Source organism: Bos javanicus, chromosome 2 (genome assembly GCF_032452875.1).
Source record: "Bos javanicus breed banteng chromosome 2, ARS-OSU_banteng_1.0, whole genome shotgun sequence".
Taxonomy (NCBI): domain Eukaryota; kingdom Metazoa; phylum Chordata; class Mammalia; order Artiodactyla; family Bovidae; genus Bos; species Bos javanicus.
This window is the reverse complement of record NC_083869.1, coordinates 19,182,044-19,207,488: the sequence shown is the minus strand read 5'-3', so window position 1 is coordinate 19,207,488 and position 25,445 is coordinate 19,182,044. Positions and strand designations below refer to the sequence as shown.

General features: G+C 42.9%; 1 protein-coding gene across 1 annotated transcript in view; it reads right to left on the bottom strand.

Annotated features, from left to right (window-relative positions):
• PDE11A (phosphodiesterase 11A) overlaps positions 1-25,445 on the bottom strand; it is a 207,440-nt gene that overhangs the window by 124,630 nt on the left and 57,365 nt on the right. Inside the window, exon 6 of the mRNA XM_061397317.1 lies at positions 20,702-20,752. Within this exon, the coding sequence (XP_061253301.1) occupies positions 20,702-20,752 (51 nt within the window). The remainder of the gene's footprint in view (positions 1-20,701; positions 20,753-25,445) is intronic.

Sequence of the window (25,445 nt, the reverse complement as noted above, 5' to 3'; positions counted from 1 at the left end):
CTCAAATAATTAAAAGAAGATTGAAATGCTTTACAATTTTCCAAGGCTTATCATTTGTGAAACTCACACAGATTCATAGATTTTGTGTCATTTGTTAATTCACCAGTTCAGTCATCAATTTACTGTTTCAGTCACTCAAGAAATATTTATTGAGCACCTACTATGTGCCAGGCACCGTGTGAGGCACTGAAGATACAGCAACTTTCAAGTAGCTTGCTGCTGCTGCTGCTGCTAAGTCACTTCAGTCATGTCCGACTCTGTGAGACCCCATAGATGGCAGCCCACCAGGCTCCCCTGTTCCTGGGATTCTCCAGGCAAGAACACTGGAGTGGGTTGCCATTTCCTTCTCCAATGCATGAAAGTAAAAAGTGAAAGGGAAGTTGCTCAGTCGTGTCCGACTCTTAGTGACCCCATGGACTGCAGCCCACCAGGCTCCTCCGTCCATGGGACTTTCCAGGCAAGAGTACTGGAGTGGGGTGCCATTGCCTTCTCTGTCAAGTAGCTTAGAGTCCAGCTAAGGCAAATCTGTATTATCTTTATACCCATAAAAATACACAGAAATGACACTCACGTACTAATTTATTAATATGAGTCTACAGAATTAATAGGCATGTAATAGTATTGGATCTACTATTAATACATTGCTTGTGTTAGTCGTTAAGTTGTGTCTGACTCTTTGTGACCCCATGAACTGTAGCCAGACAGGCTCTTCTGTCCATAGGATTCTCCAGGCAAGAATATGGAATGGGTTGCCATTTCCTTCTCCAGGGGATCTTCCTGACTCAGGAATTGAACCCAGTTCTCCTACATTGCAGGCAGATTCTTTAACATCTGAGCCACCAGGGAAGCCCAGTTAATACTGGGCTTGTTAATTGTAATCACTATCGACTGTGTTAATTTCCAACCTGAATGACTCTCAGAAAGAGCAGACAGCACCTTCCCTCCATCTGGCTGTTCTAAGCCAGCCAAGAGTGGCTGCTTAGGGCAGCGGGCAGGGAAGAGTTACGCTGAGCAAGTTTCCACTTCCCACTGCCTGCTCTGCATTCTGCCAGTCCTTAACCCGTGACAAGATATGCACGCATTCCTGGCATCGAAGCCTTTAGAGTTTAGCTGTGTTTAATCACTAAGAGTGTAGGCCCGTCCGTCATACAGCCTGAAGTGAAGGGAGGCTGGGACCTCAGCGAGAACTGGGCGTTGTCAGTTGACTCATTAATTTTTTTTCCTTGTCTACAAGGTTTACAGCGAGTTCTTTTCGGAGCTTTGATTTGCTCTTCAGTTCTCTAATTGCTTTGATTTCACCTATGCATGCAGTCAATATTAATTTGCTGTCCCATAGTCACAACAAAAGAGCAGAAACAAAGAGAAAATCCTGTCTTCCTGTGTGGTTTGCACAGGACCATGTGAAGGAGAAACTGGAGGAGGTTGGGGTGGCCAGATAGCTTGCTGTTCAGGGCCCAGGTCACCTTGATTTGTTCCTTGGCTCTCTCCTTGATTCTTCTCTGGGTGGGGAGTTGGGTGGGTGAGGGGAGAGGTAGCCTGAAGAGGAGGTAGAACTTTCTAAGAGCAAAATAATTCACAAGCTCAGATATTGGTAAAGTAACCTAAGGGATCTATATCGCATTTAGAATACCCACTAGAGATGGCATCTCACCTCTAGCAGAGAGAGGCTAATTGTTTCCATAGCAAAAAGCCTGCATTTATTTCTCACGGAGGCTCCAAGTTCAGCAGACTTCCTTTGATCAGGCAGATAACACTGGGGCCAAGGTTGATCTTTTACATCCTTATGACCCTGCAGATGAAAACTGTGTGCCTCATGACAGTGTTATTCTTTAACATTGGATTTTTATTTGCTGGGGCTGGGGAGGACAAAAGCATCATGCTTTGTATTGATAAACGATCACATTTGTCACCGAGAGGCTCGGGTATTCAGATATCCAGCCTCCCCACCTTCCCACTGCCTCATCTTGTTCTTCACAGCTGAAGTCCATCTGGATTGTCCTCTTTCCTAGCTGACAGGGAGAGAGCCAATGAAATGCCTTTTCCTGTTGCTGGGTGACTGCGAATATTTTGAAAACATGTCCCGTAAATGCAGCAGCTTAACAGCCTGCCATTGGCTGGTTGAGCATTCTGTGCATGGTGACGCATGAGGCTGACATGAGTGACAGGTGGGAACAGCTATGCAAATATATCACTGGCCTGATGTTCCACTGGAGAGGAAAACTATTTCAAGGCTGAGTGACAACTATAACATACCCCGTGGAAGAAAAATAAATCTCCCTGAGTCTACATTTAGGCATCTGAAGAACAGTTACGGGAAAAAAGAAAGAAAAAAACCCTCAAGGTTGTCTTACCCTCAATATCCTGCTTTTCATGGTCTGATTAGCAGATCTACCTAGAAATATATGTGCATTTCTCCGTATCCTTTGTAGTTGTGTGTTGATACATTTTAAAATCCAGACTTGTTTATTCAGGGAAATAATTTAAACACTGTCAGGAGGCCTTTAAAATTCTTCTTTGTCTCCTTGTCTCCAGCGCCCCTTCCTTCACCTTCCTTCCCTGACCTTCAAGTCCAAATATCCTGCCGCCACAGGATGTGGTCAGTGTGGGGATCAGCATGGACTGCATTTTATCCCTCTCTGTCCACTTAAAATATTTGCATCCTGGTGGGAGGACAAGCAAAGTCTTGTCTAAACAGCTTTGGGATTCTCTTTGCTGCCAGAGAGCTGTTTGGATACAAATAACTGCTTTTGCTAACACCGGGTTAACTATTCATACACAAATCTGCCAAAGAGTCTCTAGGAAAGAACGTCCTTCTACTAATTGAATTCTAATGAGGCCAGGAAGTAGATTAGGAATTGAACTATTTTACTGTGAGTTTCAAACATCAGACATAGGGATGTTAGACTTTGATCTGATTAATCCTTCAGTAGGTCTTAATTAGTTCACGAAAAAACTATTCCGGAAGGTATCTGTGGATTATTGGTGGATCCCGTTGAAGGGGACTTTTTTGGTTATAGTATACATCAGAGCCTACAGTGTCCATGTGCAATAGAAAGACGCTGTTATGCTATGACCAGATTCTGAAGCAGTTGTTAAAGAGGCATTCCTGGGCCAATTCAATTGGCACATATCTAGAAGTTATATTTATTTGCCTTATCAGATTTGGGTGAGTTTGAGAGCTAAATCAGGGTGACCATCAGTGGGATTAGCTGTGGATACAGAAATGCTTTGAGGACATAATTTATTATTTTTTAATAACGCAATTTAGACAAAGTCTCTTGAGAAACCACTTCAGCAGGTAGGTCACTGGCAAGGGTCACCCAGTGTCTACAAACTGAATTGTGAGCACCTCCCCTTTGTATCAGGGAATCTGAGAGTGCCATCCAGATACACTCCCCTGTGAAGGAGAGCCGCGACACTCTCCACCCAGTACTGTTCTCTCCGGGGCACTGGTCCTTCTTCCACTCACACCACGTTTGCATCTGGGACCTGACATGTTCTTCAGTGACCATGCCCTGGCACGGTTGATTGGTCCCGGGATGGGCACTTGGCCCAAACCAGACCAAGTGGAAAAGTTCCCTAACGTTCTCCAAACTGGAACTTGGTAACCGTTCTTTCTCGAGGGGGCTGCTAAAAGATGAGAAACTTAGGCCCTGATAGAAGCCATGGTGACTCCTTTATAAGGCAAAGCCAGGCTGCAGTCAGCACAATCAAGGGCTCAATGCTGCAGTGATGTGGTCTGCCCATTTGGCTCGAGGACACATCCAGGTGCTTGCTGCCGCCCATTCCAGGAGTGGTCAGTTGGCTTCTCGAGTCCAATCTCAGGGGCAGATCTTCATATACTCTTGTTTGGGGCTTCCCGGGTGGCTCAGTGATAAAGAATGTGCCTGAGAAGGCAGGAAGATGCAAGAGATGCAGGTTCCATCCCTGGGTCGGGAAGATTCCCTGGAGGAGGGCATGGCAGTATTCTTGCCTGGAGAATCCCATGCACAGAGGAGCCTGGCAGCTATGGCCCACAGGACTGCAAAGAATTGGTTGCAGCTGAGCACACATGCACACACATACTCCCATTTGTAATGTTTCCCGGGAGGAACTCTGAGCTTACATATAGAGGAGTATTTACCTGGGACCTCACACCCTAGGCAATCCTGCCTCCTCCTGAGAGAACTACTGTGCAGGCTCTCCCTGCACAAATCTCCAGTGAAGGAGATGCTGAGTGCTGCCCAGCAAGCCCAGAGATATCCCCAAAAATATGACATGTGGACCTTTGGTGTTTAGCAGGGGTTATCAAAATAACCAGCCTCTTCTCTCACACATAACTTCTCAGAGAACCAAAGGAAAGCTATTTTTAAGGAGGTCATGGATGATTTGAAAGACGTTTCAGGCAGGAGTATAAATTTCTCCATGGTTTTAAAGGGAGACAGATTCCCATGATTTTTCATTTTGGAGCAACAAACTCACAGAAAGCCTCCCCTCTTGTCTTTCTTTTTGGAGTTCTAGGGCTTTCCTCTGGACAGTGAGGGGAAGTATACAAAGTGTCCTCCCTTAGGATCCAGCTTCAGGGCTTCACAGAGTTGTTTGACAAACGTAAGCCCAGGGGTGAGGATGGCCACCTGTTGCTGCAGAAACCATCACCGAGCTTGGTTTTCATAGAACTCCCTTTCACCTCTGGAAAGGCCTAAGATGAATTACAGCGTATGTGAGGAAAATAAACCCAGGAGAGAGGAATGGGATCATTCAGCACGAGATATGTTTGGGATTTACCCTTTGGGGGGAAAATTGCTTTTAGATCTCACAGACCTCTCCCTTGAAGTTGCTTTTTCAGAATGCTGAAGGCAGAGAAAGAGCACTCGCTGAAACCGTAGGGCCGGGTAACCTCACAGACTATGTAAGCTTAAAAACCAACCAACCGATCCAAACAGCCGCATCAGAGACTATTGAAATTTGAACTCGTCTATTAAGGAACTAAGCCACGGTTACAGAAAGGTTCATAATCTGACCATAAGGACAGGGTCAAGCCAGGATCAGAAAAACCGAAAACAAACGGGGCTCCACATCATTTTGAAAGGGAATATAACAGATTCAGCGTGACAACTTATACCTTTTTTTTTAATCTGTACACTATAATTAATTGGGCATTTCTCTGTACCCCAGTTTCATCATCTAGAAAATATGAAAAATAATAGTTGGGTTTTCTGAGGATTAAATGAGCTCCTATAGGTAAGGACCTGGCACATGGTAGAACATTCATGAAACCTTTGTTGTTTTCCAGGCGACCGTCACACGGAGGGGACTGCACAGGTGCTGAGCAGGGGAGTCGAGGGAAAGGAAATCAGCAGTGAGAAGCCAGGCCCCCCAAACTGGCAGTGAGCTGTCTCTCCCTCAGCTGCCCAATCCATAAATAGGATACGGCCACTAAGGCCGGTTTAAAGGCTCTGTTAACATTCAATGAAATAAGAGCTATGAAAGCACTTGGAATCAGCAAGAATGCTACAGCTATAATAGCACTGCTTTGAGCGAACAGCAATATTTAGAAGTATAAAATGATTGGCATCAGGTTATCCTACAGTAAGCCTAGAAAATGTATTCTAAAGTCCATCCACCTGGAGATGCTTAACAGCAGAATAGTATATAAGCCTTTTATTCCAGGATAGGTTGAAGAGAGCCTGCCCTTTGGGAAGTTCTCACCAGCCCTTCTCACCCTTTGTCCTTTCATGGTGGTATGGATTTGATTACAGTGATTCTAAAGAAGTACCCGTAGGCATCACCGTGCCACCTTCGAGGGCCAACTAGGAGGCCAGCTGTACGGTTCCCCACCTGGGGGAATGAGGCAAAATCTGTCTTGACTTTGGACCCCATCCACAATATGATCTCACAGAAAGGATTCTAGAGTTTTCTCTGTTATAGTGTGACTGACCAATTTTCAATTTTTATTAAAATTCTTCCTTGTTCACACCCTAAGTCCTTTTAATCCCAACCAAACGTTTGAGGCCCTGGATGAACACATCAGCCTGTATTACATGACAGTCGGAGAACAGTCTCTGTGGCTATTCTTGTTCATAATGCCAAGTTTAATCTCTTGGTGTTCTGTATAGAAGTGTCTAATACAAAGATAGCTAAATCCTGCACTGCTGCTGCTGCTGCTGTAAGTCGCTTCAGTCGTGTCCGACTCCGTGCGACCCCATAGATGGCAGCCCACCAGGCTCCCCCGTCCCTGGGATTCTCCAGGCAAGAACACTGGAGTGGGTTGCCATTTCCTTCTCCAGTGCATGGAAGTGAAAAGTGAAAGTGAAGTCGCTCAGTCGTGCCCGACTCTCAGCGACTCCATAGACTGAAGCCTACCAGGCTCCTCCATCCATGGGATTTTCCAGGCAAGAGTACTGGAGTGGGGTGCCATTGCCTTCTCCGAAAATCCTGCACAGATACTGCGTTATTGACTACAGGGGTTCCGAGGTGGTATCTGTATGAACTCCATGAATTGCTTCTAGGGAGACAATAAGGACCAGAAATGGATTCACTATTTCACCACCGAGCAGCATTCCTAGGAAGGAGAGTGAGGAAAAGGTCCATCGGGTCTGGTCATGAAAGGGCTGCACCTAAGGGGACAGAGCACAGTCCCACAGATGAGGTTCAAGCCCTGTCACGGGCAGCGCTACATGCAACAGTAAAGATAATTAGTGGAGCGTCTGAGACCTGACTCCCTGAGACCCACTGCACCCCCTCGCCATCCACAGCACCTCACTGTCAGCTCCCAGACCCTCCCCTGCCACCCCCTGGCCGGGACAGAGCCCGCGGCCAGCTTGGACCAGGCTTTGTCACTAAGGCTGAACTGAGATTCTTCCCAGTTCTTTGGCCTCGCGCCTGGGCAAATGAATAAGCTGCCTGTGTCACTAACATATTCCAGGTCATGCACACACACAAACATTATTATATCTTGGAATTACTTTTAAATTACTGTCTTTTGGGTTTTAACCATTTTCCTAGAAAGGCAGCTCAGCAAATCCTTGCGTGGAGCAAGGATGGCACCCAGTGGCCAAAGTGTTTCATCTCAGATCTTGTTTTCTTGAAGATTTTTCTGTGGGCTTTTCTCTTTGGGAACAATGAAAGCCACAGGATCTTATTTCTAGAGCCAGAGTTGAAGCTCCAAATCACCTGACTATCTGTTTTAAGCTGAAGTACACTCAAACACACACACACATACACAAACACACATACACACACACACACAAGTTGGGGCAGTATACAGAGATTAATTCAGAATAACTTCTAAAAAGCCTCAAAGATTTACCATCAATGTCTTGGGTTAAAGTCACCATACTGCACATATGCAGATCACTTCCTGTGATGTCCCTAATGTCGTACATCACCCTAGGAAATACCATACAAATATCAACCCAGCCTCACATTCTTTACTTCATATCTTCCCCAAATAGTCTCTAGCCCATGAGTTCTCATGCCTTAAACATAAGACTTTATCTCCTGACAAGTGCTTTATCATTAAACTGATGTTTGCAATCTCATATCCCTGTTATCTTTCTTATAAGGTACTTGGCAGGCCTGGAGAGCACAGGATAATAAAGTGGGTCTGCTCTTTTTTCCTTTGAGCTTTCCAGATGTCGAGAGATTTCTATACAGCTAGATAACCAATCAGACTGTAAAGAAGACAAGCAAGATGTCAGAATAATGGATCATACACCCTCTTGCTGAGAATGATGCAATATCTTCATAACGTTTGCTATTTCCAATTTCCTTAGGTTTCTAAGCAGTGTGAAACCCTAGGGCAAGAAGTCACATGGATGGCACAGCCACAATACAGAGAGGCTTCTAATAAAATAGTTAATAACAAAATATATTGATTGCCCAAAGAATACCATGAAAAGGCTCTTTTTAAATGCCTAAATTCAGCCAAAAAAATTCTTTTTTTCTCAGACATCATCCACCATTCATGCTTGCTTGGTTCCCAGGCTGTTGAAATGCCCCCAAAGTTCCAAGATAGAAGTTAAATCAAGAGAAGTGACTTCAACATAAAATTCCATGATATTGTTTACATTTTCCTATTCAGCTACTTAAAAAGAAGAACTGTCTTCAAAACCAAAACAAAACACCGGAGGGAAAAAATCAAAGCCAAGTACATGCATTGTTCTCTCTGGTGCTTTGGTGCTTGTTGTCTCACATGTAAAATGCAGCTGTAAGAAAGCAGCCCTCACCAAGAGCTTATGAGACTCACATGAGAGAAAAGGCTTTTATACACTGATAAGTCATTACTTAAGATATTACTACTTAAACATTTATAGGTGGCACCAGTGTAAGTGTTTATACTGATGAGACTGAGATTCTTGTCTTACCTAAAATAATCACTTATCCTCTGCACAAGTATTATTGTATACTATGCATGCGTGCTAAGTCACTTTAGTCGTGTGCAACTCTTTGCGACCCTATAGACTGTAGCCTACCAGGTTCCTCTGTCCATGGAATTCTCCAGGCAAGAATATTGGAGTGAGTTGCCATTTCCTCCTCCAGAGCATCTTCCCAGCCCAGGGATTGAACCCGCGTCTCCTGTGTCTCCTGCATTGGCAGACGTATCCTTTACCGCCAGTGCCACCTGTGGTATGATGTGCTGTGTTTCATCGCCCAGTCATTCCGCCTCTTTGTGACTCCATGGACTATAGTGCGCCAGGGTCCTCTGTCCATGGGATTCTCTAGGCAAGAGTACTGGAGTGGGTTGCCATGCCCTCCCTCCAGGGGATCTTCCTGACCCAGGGATCAAACCCATGTCTTCTGCGGCTCCTGCATTGCAGGCAGATTCTTTACTGCTAAGCCACTGGGGAAGCCCCAACTGTATACTATATTACCATTCAAATGTTAACAGAGCCATGGTGGGCTTAGGAAATCACTTATAATATATAATTATATCAAGTTCAGCCAAGTCTTCTACCAAATACTCACATTTTTAAATAGAGCTCATATTTAAAACTTTGGGTATTTAGAAATTCTAAGGACCCCAAAATGTTTTGTCCATTTTATGTTGTTTTGCGTTTTATTTTCCCTTTCCCTCCTAGATATAAGTTTTACAAGCTCGTAAAGTGGTAGCATGTGTGGCTGGAGATCGCTTTGTTTTTCAGATTGGAAATCTGAGACCTGGAAATTTCAAATGAGCCAAGAGGTCTAGGGGCTGCTTTGTCTGCTTCCACGTTTGCTCCTTCTTATTTAACTGTGTCTGCAGCCTTATAAAGATGGTCTTAAAAGGGGAGCTCCGGCTACTAAGACTGTAGAAAACCCTTAAACCAGACAGTGTGTCCTGACTTCGTGTTTCAGACGGTGCCTTGGAACCAACACAATCATGATTTGTACATGCTTGTAAGATTTTGAATTGATCCATTTTCAACTGAGAGAAAACATACAGAATTATCAAAGTGGTACATAATTTCAAAAATAGGTAGAAGGGACAGAAGATAGAACCATACAAGTTAAAGAGAATTAGAAATCTCAAGATTCAAGAAAATAATAGTTTTAAAGAATTTAGTCAGCAGAGTAGTGGTAATGGGACATATGAATGAAGAATCTCACTTCAGCAATTTCTATAATATTAAATTGCTGAATTAACCAAGAATTAATGGCAAGGGACGTTTGCCCTGCTGTAGACAAGGGAAGGACAGATATTGTCATTACTGAATACTCAAAGAGAACATCTTAAACAAAGACAAAGAATCCCTTTATTTTCATATACTTAACGCTTCATGGGAAACCCAGGAAATTAAAAATCAAGAACTTAAAACAAGGGGCTGAGAGGATTTGCAGCATTCTCATTGTCACAGAGCCCTGCTTCAGAATTCTACTCACATGCTGTAACTTCCTCTGCCATCAGAATTGCAAATAAATCAATGAATTGGTCACTTGGTAGCGATTTCTTCAGCACCAGGAGCGAGGCTTGGCTTTAGGTGATTTAAGGGTTACAAAAATGAATTAGACAAGGGTATTCTCCCCTAAAAATTCTCCTAGTTTAGCCAGATGACAGGTGCACGAAGATTTATATCACACGGTAGACATGATAAGTATGATGAAAGAATGAGCAGATCACTTTTGCCTGAAGGACAGTAAGAACAACTTCATGGGGGAGGGCAATTGAGCAGGATCAGATGGATTGTAGAGGCTTTAAGTATGCAGACAGAGGAATGGGGATGGGAACAAAGATAGGGAAGGGCAGAGTATGGACTGGAAACATCAACTAGAACTCCTGTGAAGGGTGGGTAAGTGGGAGCATGAGAAACAGACTGGAAAAGTGAACTGGAGGTTAGAGCTCAGAGCACTTTTAATGCCCATTTAAAGAAATTTGAACTGATGGACTCTAAAGACTTAGAGAGGATGCTAAGCTTTGTGAGAAGGAAACTGGCACCAGCAGAAGAGTGCTGCTGATCTGGCAGCCGTGTACAGGACACATCTGGGGGTGCAGCAGGGAGTCCGGACAGGAGAGCGCTGCGTAGTCAACGTCTGCGTGGGAGAGGAGGAGGATGTGAACTACAGTGACTGCAAGGATGATCAGAGATGTTTCAAGTCAGAATGGAGGGAACAGCGCATGCAAGCAGGGGGCATGAGGACTCAGAGATAACTGTACAATCACACCCACAGCGGGCTTCTGAAGAGGAGGATGAGGGAGGCACAACAGTCAGGAGTCCACAGTTTCTGGGTAAAGTGAAGAAACCCTTGTGATGGCTAAGCCCCGCCCATATCATTGAAGTGTGCCCGTGCTTAGTCAGTCAGTCATATCTGACTCTTTGTGACCCTTCAGACTGTATCCCACCAGGCTCCTCTATCCATGGAATTCTCCAGGCAAGAATGGTGGAGCAGGTAGCCATTCCCTTCTCCGGGGATCTTCCTGACCCGGGGATTGAACCCGGGTCTCCTGCATTGCAGGCAGATTCTTTAATGTCTGAGCCTCCAGGGAAGCCCCTTCTGCATTGGCAGGCAGATTCTTTATCCTCTGAGCCATCGAGGAAGCCCGTCACTGAAGTGAGGGGCTATCAGTTTAGTTCCCATTCCATCTCTGTAGTTGCTGATGGCTCTAACTAGAGCAAACCAGAAAGAAGGGAGAGTGATCCAGGCCTAGAGGCCCCAGTGTTCTGGAAGCTTATGATCCCTTTGGCCTTTACAGTTTCCTTCACTGTTTGGGGCTCTAACTGGGCCTTCCTGTTGCCCTCCAAGCTGTCTTCTCTGGACTGGCAGGGCTGTCACTGCTCTGAAACGAAAACTGAACTGCCTTTGATTACATTCTCTCAGGCTCAGACTCCCTGGGTCTTCAAGTAAAGAATGCAGTTGAACCCACTGTGTGAACGATAGGTGGAGGAGAGAAGATGGGAGAATCTTCTCCCAGGAAAAGCAGATGCTCACAGTGTCCTCTGGGAGACAGTTTTCAAATGGAAAGAAATGACAGACAGTGGCTATTTAAGGTGATCTGAGAGGAGGTCAGGGTCACCACAGGATGTTCTTGACCAGGTGGGTCCTTGCAGAGCCCTCCGTGCAGAGCTGCTTAGTTCAGCAGGACAAAAGGTCAGCCTGGACCTGCAGCCCTGCCTTCCCTTCCATCACCTCCCTCCCCCAATATTTTCAATACCCAAGAGTGACAAAGTATAGCCATCTTTTCTCTGATGTGGCATTGAGTTAAGACACAGTTCATAAAGAGAACCCCTTATGAACACGCAGACATCTAAACACAAGGCACCCACATATTTATGGTCCTGTCCTAAGCAGCGAGGCCGTTGGCTCAGGCTGCTGCCATAGAAGCGGGATGTGCCCTTTAAGACGCTGACTCAGCCGTGTCCCCCACAGTCAATTTCCTGCTGAAGGTTCAATAACTTTCACTGATGATGAAAAAAGAAAATCTCAGATATTAAACTTGGCATAAATACTATTTAAAGTCAAAACAACCTGCCTTGATTCAAGAGGCTGGGGGCTCAGAGAAGAGACAGAATAGGTTAGGTGTAGGATAATACCCAAATTCCATTCATAATGCTGTGTGGTCATCTATAAACAAGCTTAGAAATTAGCTGGAGTGAACTGGAAGGTCATTGCTATTGAGATTTCCCAAGGTAGCATTCCAGGAAAGGCTGTGAGGGCTGAGAGTAGAGAAACAAGAAAGAGCTCTTCTTCTCTCCCTGGCACCCTGAGTTCCAGGGGTTACCCCTGAGTCATGGAGGTGCCTCTGAGGGAGTAGCCAGCCTGTGGAAGAGGAGCTGGAAGGTGCTCCCTACTGATTGGGGTGGGGGACATGTGTCCCAGACCCTCCCCCTACTCTCCCCTCCTCAGGAATCGCCGCATCACCTGGCATTGGGTAAATGTCAAGGTTCTAGGCCCTCTCTGCACGGTGCATTTGCCCTCTGCAACAAGTGGCTGCAAGACTTGGGCTTTTCCACCCAAGTAAGTTGGAAAGGTAATGGCCAGCACATGTCCTGCCTTCCTGTAACTAGAAAAAGGTGCGCCCTCTGGAGGCTCAATTCCTAAACAGCATCCCATGCACCTGGCCAGGCAGGTGGGGGTCAGTCCCAATTACTGACTTTGTGCAGGCAGGGCTCCACCGGTGGCTCAGCGGTAAAGCATCTGCCAGCCAACCAGGAGATGAAAGTTCAGTCCCTGAGATGGGATGATCCCCCGGAGAAGGAAATGGCAACCCACTCCAGTTTTCTCGCCTGGGAAATCCCATGGACAGGCTACAGTCTGCCTGGTAGGCTACAGTCCATGAGGTTGCAAAGAGTCAGACACGACTGGGCAACTGATCATGTGCATTGCACAAGCAGGGACTCTTGCTCAAGGCCCATGACATACACATCTACCTGCATGGCAGGAAGGACAGTTCTGAGGGCGGAAATGTCTTATTATAACATCAGACTATTTCATGCATCCAACGTATCTCCTGAAACTTGACTACTTAAAAAACAAAAGAAGAGGCTAGCACAGCCCTTCTCTTTGCCCAGCCAGGCCCATGCCATTCTTTTCACAGAGGAAACCATATTTTTGATGTAGCCATTCCTATTTTTGTAGGTAAAGTCCACAGGGTGTACCTATTCTCAGTACTTTATTTTACCAGGATATTAATCTGTGGCCTAGACAATAACATTGAAAACTTACAATATGCAAGAGGTAGTCCAAACCCAAATACTCAGTGTGAGTTATTGGTGTTTAATTACTGAGGCAGTTAAACAGGGCTGTAAACGAGTTCAGCTTTGATTGCAGCCATAACCCTTGCAGTTTGGAATTGAAAGAAGGGATGATAGAAGGTGGCAATATAACATGAGGATGACCATGAGTTGATTTTAATTGGTAAACTGGCATATATAGTGATAAGTATTTGGTCTGTCTGCTGCATCGGAATCCTAGCAAAGTGCATAGAATTATGGGAGCATATAATTGGTGTACTAAACTCATTTTCTTATGTTATCACAGCTGGCATCTTCAGGTTATTAAAAGCCTTTAAACCAGTCCTCTTCAAAGAGACCTAATTGTCAGTATGGTCTTTATACAGTATTCCTCTTTACACAGAGCAGAACAGAAGTACACAGGCACTAGAATCTGCACAGATTTTTCTCGATGCATATTTCTTATTTCAAGTTCAAGAAAGATCAGTGACGTTCATGATAATAAAAACCATTCTTTAGATCTTGGTTTCCTCATTCAATATATAGGGTGACCAACCCATAAGTGATAAATTAGTATTATAACCTGAATCAGACTCTTAAAAACTCATTAGTTCAAGGAAGTTCTGTAAACTTTTTGTGCACAGGTGGCCCTACAGAAAGGACTGTTTCCCAAGGTATAAATGATGTATCAGAAAGACAAAAAATGGGCTTAGGTTCTGACATTGTTGGATGAGCAATTATATGTTGTTTCACCTACTTATTTTGGTTAGACAATCTAGGGGCACTTCTAGAAAGGTTTTCACACTTTAACCCACCCCCCGCCCACTACCACATACCCCTCAAGGAGGCTTTTCCCTACAGAAGAAATAGGATTAAGAGAACAAAACAGAAATGAAAGCACTGCCCCCCACTTTATGGTATTCTAGAATAGGAAGAGAAATCTCCAACATGGAAGAGTATGAAATCAGAAGATAAGATGCAAGGAAAAGTAATGTGGTACCAGCCTAGCATGAATGATTACTGAAGATTTACTACAGATTTATCATATAGAAAATCTGTGTTGCTTTAGGCCATATCACCTAGGAGTACAGATAATAATGAATTGAAAGTGATTAATGGTATGTATCCAGCGGATGTTGGCAATTTGATCTCTGGTTCCTCTGCCTTTTCTAAAACCAGCTTGAACATCTGGAAGTTCACGGTTCACATATTGCTGAAGCCTGGCTTGGAGAATTTTGAGCATTATTTTACTAGCATGTGATAAGTGCAATTGTGTAGTAGTTTGAACATTCTTTGGCATTGCCTTTCTTTGGGATTGGAATGAAAACTGACCTTTGCCAGTCCTGTGGCCACTGCTGAGTTTTCCAAATTTGCTGGCATATTGAGTGTAGCACTTTCACAGCATCATCTTTCAGGATTTGAAATAGCTCAACTGGAATTCCATCACCTCCACTAGCTTTGTTCATAATGATGCTTTCTAAGGCCCACTTGACTTCACATTCCAGGATGTCTGGTTCTAGGTGAGTGATCACACCATCATAATTATCTTGGTTGTGAAGATCTTTTTTGTACAGTTCTTCTGTGTATTCTTGCCATCTCTTCTTAATATCTTCTGCTTTTGTTAGGTCCATACCAGTTCTGTCCTTTATTGAGCCCATCTTTCTAGTTTTCTTGAAGAGATCTCTAGTCTGTCCCATTCTGTTGTTTTCCTCTATTTCTTTGCACTGATCACTGAGGAAGGCTTCTCGCTATTCTTTGGAACTCTGCATTCAGATGCTTATATTTTTCCTTTTCTCCTTTGCTTTTCACTTCTCTTCTTTTCACAGCTATTTGTAAGGCCTCCCCAGACAGCCATTTTGCTTTTTTGCATTTCTTTTCCATGGGGATGGTCTTGATCCCTGTCTCCTGTACAATGTCACGAACCTCTGTCCATAGTTCATCAGGCACTCTATCTGTCAGAACTAGTCCCTTAAATCTTTTCTCACTTCCACTGTATAATCATAAGGGATTTGATTTAGGTCATACCTGAATGGTCTAGTGGTTTTCCCTACTTTCTTCAATTTAAGTCTGAATTTGGCAATAATGAGTTCATGATCTGAGCCACAGTCAGCTCCCAGTCTTGTTTTTGCTGACTGTATAGAGCTTCTCCATCTTTGGCTGCAAAGAATATAATCAATCTGATTTCAGTGTTGACCATCTGGTGATGTCCATGTGTAGAGTCTTCTCTTGTGTTGTTGGAAGAGGGTGTTTGCTATGACCAGTGCGTTCTCTTGGCAAAACTCTATTAGCCTTTGCCCTGCTTCATTCCATACTCCAAGGCCAAATTTGCCTGTTACCCCAGGTGTTTCTTGACTTCCTACTTTTGTATTCCAGTCCCCTATAATGAAGAGGACATCTTTTTTGGGTTTAGTTCTAAAAGGTCTTGTAGGTCTTCATAGAACTGTTCAACTTCAGCTTCTTCAGCATTACTGGTTGGGGCATAGGCTTGGATTACTGTGATATAGAATGGTTTTCCTTGGAAACGAACAGAGATCATTCTGTCATTTTTGAGATTGCATCCAAGTACTGCATTTCAGACTCTTTTGTTGACCATGAGGGCTACTCCATTTCTTCTAAGGGATTCCTGCCCACAGTAGTAGATATAATGGTCATCTGAGTTAAATTCAGCCATTCCAGTCCATCTTAGTTCGCTGATTCCTAGAATGTTGATGTTCACTCTTGCCATCTCCTGTTTGACCACTTCTGATTTGCCTTGATTCATGGACCTGACATTCCAGGTTCCTATGCAATATTGCTCTTTACAGCATCGGACCTTGCTTCTATCACCAGTCACATCCACAACTGGGTATTGTTTTTGCTTTGGCTCCATCCCTTCATTCTTTCTGGAGTTTATTTCCCATTGATCTCCAGTAGCATATTGGGCACCTACTGACCTACCGATCAAATTGCCAACATCTGCTGGATCATCAAAAAAGCAAGAGAGTTCCAGAAAAACATCTATTTCTGCTTTATTGACTATGCCATAGCCTTTGACTGTGTGGATCACAATAAACTGTGGGAAATTCTGAAAGAGATGGGAATACCAGACCACCTGACCTGCCTCTTGAGAAACCTATATGCAGGTCAGGAAGCAACAGTTAGAACTGGACATGGAACAACAGACTGGTTCCAAATAGGAAAAGGAGTATGTCAAGGCTGTATATTGTCACCCTGCTTATTTAACTTATATGCAGAGTACATCATGAAAAACGCTGGGCTGGAAGAAGCACAAGTGGAATCAAGATTGCCGGGAGAAATATCAGTAGCATCAGATATGCAGATGATACCACCCTTATGGCAGAAAGTGAAGAGGAACTAAAAAGCCTCTTGACAAAAGTAAAAGAGGAGAGTGAAAAAGTTGGCTTTAAGCTCAACATTCAGAAAACTAAGATCATGGCTTCTGGTCCCATCACTTCATATTAAATAGATGGGGAAACAGTGGAAACTGTGTCAGACTTTATTTTTCTGGGCTCCAAAATCACTGCAGATGGTGACTGCAGCCATGAAATTAAAAGACGCTTACTCCTTGGAAGGAAAGTTATGAGCAACCTAGACAGCATATTAAAAAGAAGAGACATTACTTTGCCAACAAAGGTCTGTCTAGTCAAGGCTATGGTTTTTCCAGTGGTCATGTATGGATGTGAGAGTTGGACTCTGAGGAAGGCTGAGCACTGAAGAATTGATGCTTTTGAACTGTGGTGTTGGAGAAGACTCTTGAGAGTCCCTTGGACTGCAAGGAGGTCCAACCAGTCCATTCTAAAGAAGAACAGTTCTGGATGTTCTTTGGAAGGACTGATGCTAAAGCTGAAACTCCAATACTTTGGCCACCTCATGAGAAGAGTTGTCTTATTAGAAAAGACCCTGATGCTTGGAGGAATTGGGGGCAGGAGGAGAAAGGGATGACAGAGGATGAGATGGCTGGATGGCATCACTGACTTGATGGACGTGAGTTGAGTGACCTCTGGGAGTTGGTGATGGACAGGGAGGCCTGGCGTGCTGCGATTCATGGGGTTTCAAAGAGTCGGACACGACTGAGCAACTGAACTGAACTGAACTGACTGAATGGTATGTATCATACCCTCCAGGATTTTGGGCTCTCCATCTCTCAAGGTTCTTGTCCTTAAGATGTGACCACTCAGTCTGCAGTGAGTCCCTCAGCCTCTGCTGGTCATATTGGTAGGGAGGTGCCTTGCCTCTGGTCATAGTAATGCTTCCTTCTATTGGGCTGCTGTATCCTGTTGTGTGCTACTGACACTCTGGAATCCCTGTGCTCTTGGGGGCATTTAATTCACTGAAACTATATTAAGTCCATGCCTTTTGTGTCCACTCACGTCCTTAGCTGAGAACATGAATTCATGGTAGGCTGGAGTAAGGGACAAATCCAAGAGGCAGACTCCATTGCTGAACTTGGAATTCTCCAGACATTGAAGCCCATGGCCTCAACTCCCAATAGGAAGAAGTTTTTACTCAGAGGACTCTCATGTAAACAGACCACATCTCACTGGTCTTTAAGACATGTCTGAATCCCAGATGTGGTGAATCGTAGGCTGCAACTGGAGTCTGATCTGAGTATTTGACCTCCAGATCTTTTTAGCAGTCAATGATGAAACCATTTTCTCCCCAAATTCTGACCTAATCTCTGAATCACTGATCACTAGCTTGGTCCCAACTGGGTATAACACAACACTTTGAAACTCAGCCATTCTTCCACTTATGAAATCTCATAGATAACTCTGATTCTACATTTCAAATTTCTCCTTTCTCTCCCTCCCTTTCTCTATAAATATACATATATATATATAGACAGAGGAGCCTGGCGAGATATAGTTCATAGGGTTGCAAAGAGTTGGACATGACTGAAGCGACTTAGCACGCAGCTCTGTTGAAAAAAGTATGGTAGTAGCCAAGGTTATAATATTTTTAATATATGCATAATTTATTTGTAAGACAAAGCACTTATTCACTGTTACTTAGCTACAATGTTAGGAAACTGCCATTGCACATACTCTAGTGTGAAATTTCAGTAAATACTTTTCTATGTGCAGGATTATTTTAAGCCCACTACATTTACATGTTATTGCTGCAATTATAAGATATCAGCTACCAATTATGATAATGTTTTATTTACTTTATATTTCAAGAAAAAAAGCCACTAAGTTAAAATTATCTACTATATCTCAATTACATTCTAATAAAATATTCACTAATATCTTACAGGATAAAAATCTGGAATAAATCAGTTTAGTTAATAATCTTGATCATTTTAAGATGAAATAATGCTTTTTTCCCTCAAATTTAAATACTTCATATTTTTAGTATGTTTGTGAGCTAAAAATAAAGAAGCTCAGCAAATTCCAAGACGATGTGTTTTCCTTATTCTAAGGAAAGAGTTAAGCCTGAGCATAGAGCAGGACTTTTAGAAAGTAGACAGCTATTGATTTCGGCTGCTTCAGTACTAGACATGTCACATCACATAGCTCTTGCCATCATATTTAGTCCATTATGAGCTTTGCTATTTTTCTCCCTGCCTGCCCCTTCCATCTTTCAGCAATGATGATAATTATAAAATAGTAAAAGTATAAAACATAAAACAGTAAAATATTTATATGGAATGTCTACATAACTCAATGTGATTAAAAAAGCCTTAATATTTTTGATGGGCATGCTTATAAAATATATATAAATATATATAAAAATATATAAAATATAACATAGCTGACTCCCTTTTTTATACAGCAGAAACTAACACAACACTGTAAAGCAATTGCACTTCAATAATAAAGAAAAAACAACAAAATCTATAAAAGTAAATATAAAAATAAATAAAGATAATTATATATCACCATATTTTTTAACCTTTTCTTAATGAATAACTTTTGAGTTATAGAACACGAAAGATTTTGGGGTTGATTTAGTCATTCAATCATTCATTCATCCATTTGACAAGTATTTATTGAGTGCTACTATGTTCCAAGAATGGTGAACAGCGGTAGAGATAGAACAGAGAACAAAGTATATAAAAAGCCCTGCCCTGCTGCTGCTCACATATGTGGGATGTTGATCTCCACAGCAAACAGACCCTGACTGCTGTGGTTTTGACTGCCCTGTCTTCTCCTCTGTTCTCTGCTGTCATCTCACTGGCACCATGGCTTTCTTGATCTGGGTCATCATGGCAGGTCTTTTCCTAAGAATCTCTCCAAGCCAATGAGAAACCATGTCCCTGGATGGAGTCCAAGCAATTCACCTCTGTTTGCTGCCCACATGCAGCTCCCTGACTTTCCTAGCAGTTCCCTCATCCCTGCTGTGAGTTTAGGGTCTTCCCTTGTTTTCTTTTTTTAAGTAGTGTGACTGAACCCTAATGATCTGATTCAATCATGAGGCCCAAAGGTCTCCAGGCCATTTTTTCCTGGGAAGACAAAATGCATTCACATTCAAATGACATGCTCAAGAGTAACCACCATCAAGTGTTACTACAAATACATATTCTTTCTTATGATTGTAGTAACTTAGCTGATAATTCTCTGAAGTGAAGTGAAGTGAAAGTTGCTCAGCTGTGTTCGATTCTTTGTGACCCCATGGACTAAAGAGTCCATGGAATTCTCCAGGCCAGAATACTGGAGTGGGTAGCCTTTCCCTTCTCCAGGGCATCTTTCCAACCCAGGGATCGAACCCAGGTCTTCTGCATTGCAGGCGGATTCTTTACCAGCTGAGCCACAAGGGAAGCCCGATAATTCTCTGAACCTCCACAAAAATCTGAAAAAGACAGACACCTAAACTTCCCAAAGGAGGGAAAATCAGGTTGCCCATACTCCCCTGTTTTGACCACTCAGAAGTGCAGGGAGAGGAGCAAGAATCCTGACCTGCCTTGAAGGGAAGGAGGGTGACTAAGGGGAAAGGAATGTCTGAGACTCATGTCAGAGCTGGAAGGGGGTCTTGCTGGGTGGCAGTGTAGCACAGTGGTTAGGGGACTCCAGTTCTAAGGCCAGATTGCTTGACTGTACCTCTTACAATCGTTTGACATTGGCCTGTCTGCTCAATATCTTTGTGCTTCAGTTTGCTCATCTGTAAAAGAGTACCTACTTCATAGGAGTATGAGACAGATTAATACAGATAGAATGCTTTGTATTGTACCTGGTCCATAGTAAGTAGCTGGTAAATGGTAGCTACTATTCTAATCTCTTTACTTCTTTTTACAGATGAAGATATATACCCTAAGATTTTAAGTGAACAGAAAGAGGTAAGACAAATGCCAAAATCAGACATCCTGATTCTCCTTATATTACACAGATTTCTTTTTTCTGATATCCTGCATACTTAAAAAAGGAAAGAAAAAAATACTGAATCATTTAAATGATTAGGAAGGGGCCATTCAGTTATACATAAATTCCTTTTCCCCTCTAAAACTGAAATATGCAAATGGGCCTTACCCAGTTCTATTTCCCCAGCAGCCAGAGGGCAGGACTAGTTTAGAGGCAAGATACAAAGGGTCCAAAAGCCCCGGGAAGTTTAACTTTATGCACTATTTGCTTCCTTACCTTAAACTTGTCAACTTCAGCTTTTGAACATGTTGCATGATAAGATAGCACCTGGTTCAGAAAAAAAAAAAAAAAAACCACTTCAATAACTAAACATGACTTAATTTTCTGAAATTCTCCTGGCACAAAACTAAACTTTGTTCAAGTACACCACCTTGACGTAATAGTGGGTGCTAATGTATGATGAGCAATTCCCAGTAACCATCTGTGATACAGATTATCTTCTGTGCAACTACAGAGAAATCTATTACAATGAGGAATGGAATGACAGTCCACGTTAAAGGCTACGTATATTATACCAGGATATTTTTATAAGTAGTTATTTTACCCAAGGGACATGATGTGGCTCAAGATTACAGTTCCCAAGGTGTGACTATTTCTCCCATGAAACGCTTTGAAATGCAAATAAATTAAAAGGTATATGTATGTGTGCACACGTATATATGTGCATATTTGTGTGTGTGTGTCTCTGTGTGTGTCCTGTGGCAGACACTGTAATTTGCTGACTCAACTTCCATGTCTGGTCTATTCTTATTTGCCTGCTTTTGTTCTCTAGGAAAGATATATTGTTATTCCCAATCATCTGCAATTTTCTTTTTAATTGGCCTCACCCTGTTGCATGTGGGATCTCAGTTTCCTGACCAGGAATTGAACCCATGTCCCCTGCACTGGAAGGCAGATTCCTAACTGCTGGACTATAAGGGAAGTCCCCTGCAATGTTTTTTGTAAGAGGATGATATGTACCTGTTTCATGGACATCAGCTTTAGTATAGGATTTATTTTAGTCAATGGATGGTGGAGGAAAGTGATGATGCTACCTTTGAGAACAGCCTTAAAGAGCCATCATGTGGTTCTGCCATGCTCCCTTCCCTCCACCACAGGACGGGCATGGCCCTGAGAGGTGCTGCCCCTCTCAGCCTGGGTCTCCAGGTGAAGAAGATGCATGTAGCTGAGCCATAGCCAACACACTGCTGATTCTGTGTCACATGAGCAAGAAATCAGCTTTTGTGCTTTATCATCGCATCATAACTTACTGATAGAGTTTGAAAATCAAAAACCCAATTGGCAGGCTCCCTGCCACTAGGGGTTATCATGTCGGGTGGCCGTGTGACATTCCTCTGATCGATGAAATATATGTGGGAGTGTTGGGTCTGCCTGTATCCTTTCTTTATTTTCCCTGGAAAACAGCTGTAAGGCCTAGATATTCAGCAAAATCTGTCATCTATGAGGTTATGGCCATAAGCGTGAATAGATGCCTTGTTACAGATCTAGAGCAGAAAGGGAAAGAGAAATGAAGCTGACCCTGGTCTGCCCTGTTCCAGACTTATTGTTCTGTAGAACAAATAAACTCACATTTCCATGAGTCAGTACTGGATGTTTTGAGGCAAATGCACACACTCATGCACACACAAACACAATGTGTGTGTGTGCATACACAAGCACATTATACATATGCTACCAGTTTCATCCTTAATCTGTACAAATATCAAATAAATCTGAGAAAGGTTAAATCCCTCTTCAACTACAGCTTTCTTAGTGCATACTTTGCTCTGAAAAGTAAAGTAATACATTTCTTCTGAAACGGACAGTCTCTTGTTGGTGAGCAGGGATGTATCATCAGCTAGTAAGAGTACCTTGTTCATGAGGAGCAGGCCCTTTGGTAAACTGCAGTCTAGGAGGAGGCGACATTGTCCCCTCAAAGAATCCCTAGAAGGGCAACAAGCCAGCAAAGCAGATTCCACAGGACAAGAGATCCTTGCACCCTGCTATAGAATGCTCTGATTTTATCCTTCCAAGCAGTTTCTGCTGTTTGGTCCTAAAGGGTTTCCTGGAATGCATCAGGAAGGTGATCATGTGTCATTGCTCCAGGCACCCTCAGGACTGCTTTACACACAGAGCACAGCACTGAGAACCTAGTAACATCTGTACCCCCTTCATGTATACCAGCGTTGCAGCTACCATGCAACCCTGACCAGACAGAAATGCACAACAGTGACCTTGCTTAGCTCCTAGCTGCTTACTGTAGTAAAGCCTCTGATCAAATGTGACCACCTCACTCTTCCTATTGAGCGTCTGCAGAGGCTGTGGGGACACTCAGGACTTTCCCTCATCACCTGTGGTCAGGGATCACATCCATTTACTCCTCAAACTGCGTCAGCTTTGGTTGTTCCCTCATAATTTCACTGAAACAGCTTGTATCAAGGTTTTCAATTTCTTGCTATCAAATCCAAATCTCTCTGGACAGATCTGCAAATGTATTTCGCAGCAACATTGAATGCAGGTGATTGCTCTGGCCGTTTTTGAAGAGGGTCTTCTTGACACCACACTATTTTGGTTGTCATACCACATTCCTGTCTGTTCTTTCTCTGTGTTCTCTTTTAGCCTGCCTCCTCTATTTGAACTCTAAATGGAGACATTTACTCAGTCTCTTCTTCAGTGATGTCACACATGCTCATGACCTTATATACCATTTATAGGTTGACAACTTTCAAATTTAGCCCTAATCTCTCGTTGAGTTTCAAATCCACATAACCTGTTGTTTACATTGTTAACTTCCAACTTGGCTGACTCAGTAGCATCTCAAATTTAACATGCTTAAACATGCCCACTGATTTTCCCATCTCTAGTAGACAGAACGATGCTCCTCGTCCCCTCATGATGTCCACATCCCAGTCCCTGAAACGTGCACATATTTATGTTACATGGCAAGGGGGAGTTTAGGTGCCAGTGGATTTAAGGATGCTCATCAGCTAACCTGTAGATAGGAAGATGATCCTGGATTATCTACGTGAACATAATATAGTCACAGGAATCTTTATAAGTCAAAGAAGAAAGCAGGAGAGTCAGAATCAGTGATGTGACACGAGAAATATCGACGCTCCATTGCTAACTCTAAAGACGGAAGGGAGACATGAGCCCACAAATGCAGGAAGCCTCTAGAAACTAGAAAAGGCAGGGAAACAGACTGTCCCCCAGAGCCTCCCCTAGATGAAATACAGCCTACTCACACTTTGATTTTAGCTCAAGGAGAGCCATTTCAGAGTTCTGACCTCTAGAACTTCAAGATAATAAAGTTCTGTCTGTTGTTTTAATCCACAAAGTTTGTGCTAACTTGTTACAGGAGCCATGGGAAATGGATGTCACTGATCTGTTTTTCTCCTAGTCTTCCCAGCAACATGATGGAACTTCATCCAATCAATTATTTACAGTAGAAAAACCTGAGGGTGATCCTTGATTTTTTTTTTTCCCCTTCCTCTTTCCCTCACATTGAATCCAGCAGAACAACATGTCATTTCCACTCCCGTATCCTGACTCTTTCCAGTTTCACCACCACCTACCCAGGCCCAGTCCACCATCCTCTCCTAGCTGGGCCCCGACAATCATCGTTCTACCCTGACCCCTTCTGATCTCTTTGGCATACATCAGCCAGAGTGGTACCTAAGAAATATAAATCAGATCTTGCCATCCTCCAGCTGAAAACTCATCAGTCATCAGTGACTGTGGTTACACTTAGAATAACATCGCGATGTGGCCCCTGGCGCCCTCTCAAATCACACTGCATGCCCTGCACTCTCTTCTATATATTCTCTGGACATGCTCACCTCCTTTAGGGTTTTCTATACACCAAGCTCTTTTCCATCTTAGAGCCTTATTTGCCCTTATCTCCTGGTTTATATTTTCATCCTTCTGAAATTAGGTTAAACGTTACCTCTTCAATGAGGTCTTCAGTCTGTGCCTTGAGAAACCAGCTCACTCACCATTACTCTCTGTGTTCACAGGCTGTTTCTTTCACATCACTTATCACAGCTGGAGTTATGTGTCAGCTTGTTCGTCCCCTGCCTCCCCCTCTAGACTGCAAGCACCATGAAGGCAAGGATCAAATCTCGTTTTGATTGCCAATGGATATCCTGTCCCTAGAAGAATGCCTGATACTTAGTTGGCACTCAGCAAATATTGAATGAATCATGCAATAGAAAATAATCTTCAAAGAAAAGAATCTATTTCTCATATGCTTCTCTGCTTGTATTATTAGTGGCCTTAATTTATGTCTTTTCCTCAACAAAATCATAATATGTCTTAGAGCATAAACTGAACAGTGTAGGTGGGGTTGCCAGTTTTAACAAATAAAAATACAGGACACCCCATATAATTTGAATTTCAGATAAATCACTAATATCTGCACTATTTGAGACATAGTTATACTGAGAATATTATTTGTTGTTGATCTAAAGTTCAAATTTAACTGGGCATATTTCTGTTTTTACCCAGTAACCTTACTTCTCCTCTCTCAAAATTAAAAAGGCTGGAAACAAGTATGGAAAACTTTAAGCCACATACCAAAATTTTTCATGCTCCTCACTCAAGCCCTCCCAGTGACTTTTCCTTCCCAGTATTTTATCTGGCAAACCTACCAAATATCTCAAGTCTAGAGTATTTTCAGCAAAGTCAAATAACCTCACTAATCTAAGATCTGAGACTAATCTATGGATGCCATCGAAGGAAATATAATCAGATCAAAGTAATTCCTGATTATTTATAGCATAACCAATATTCCAAAGAGAATCACTGTATGTGTGTGTGCACGTAGGGATGTGACCACAAGGCACGGCTGATGACTAAAAATAATGCAAGTTTCTGTGGTGGAGAATAAGAAAACAAGTTAAAGAATTTATTTTTTAAGCTACTATTGTTGCTAAACCCTTATGGATAAGTTAAGGTTTCCTCCATGTTTCTAGAGCACATT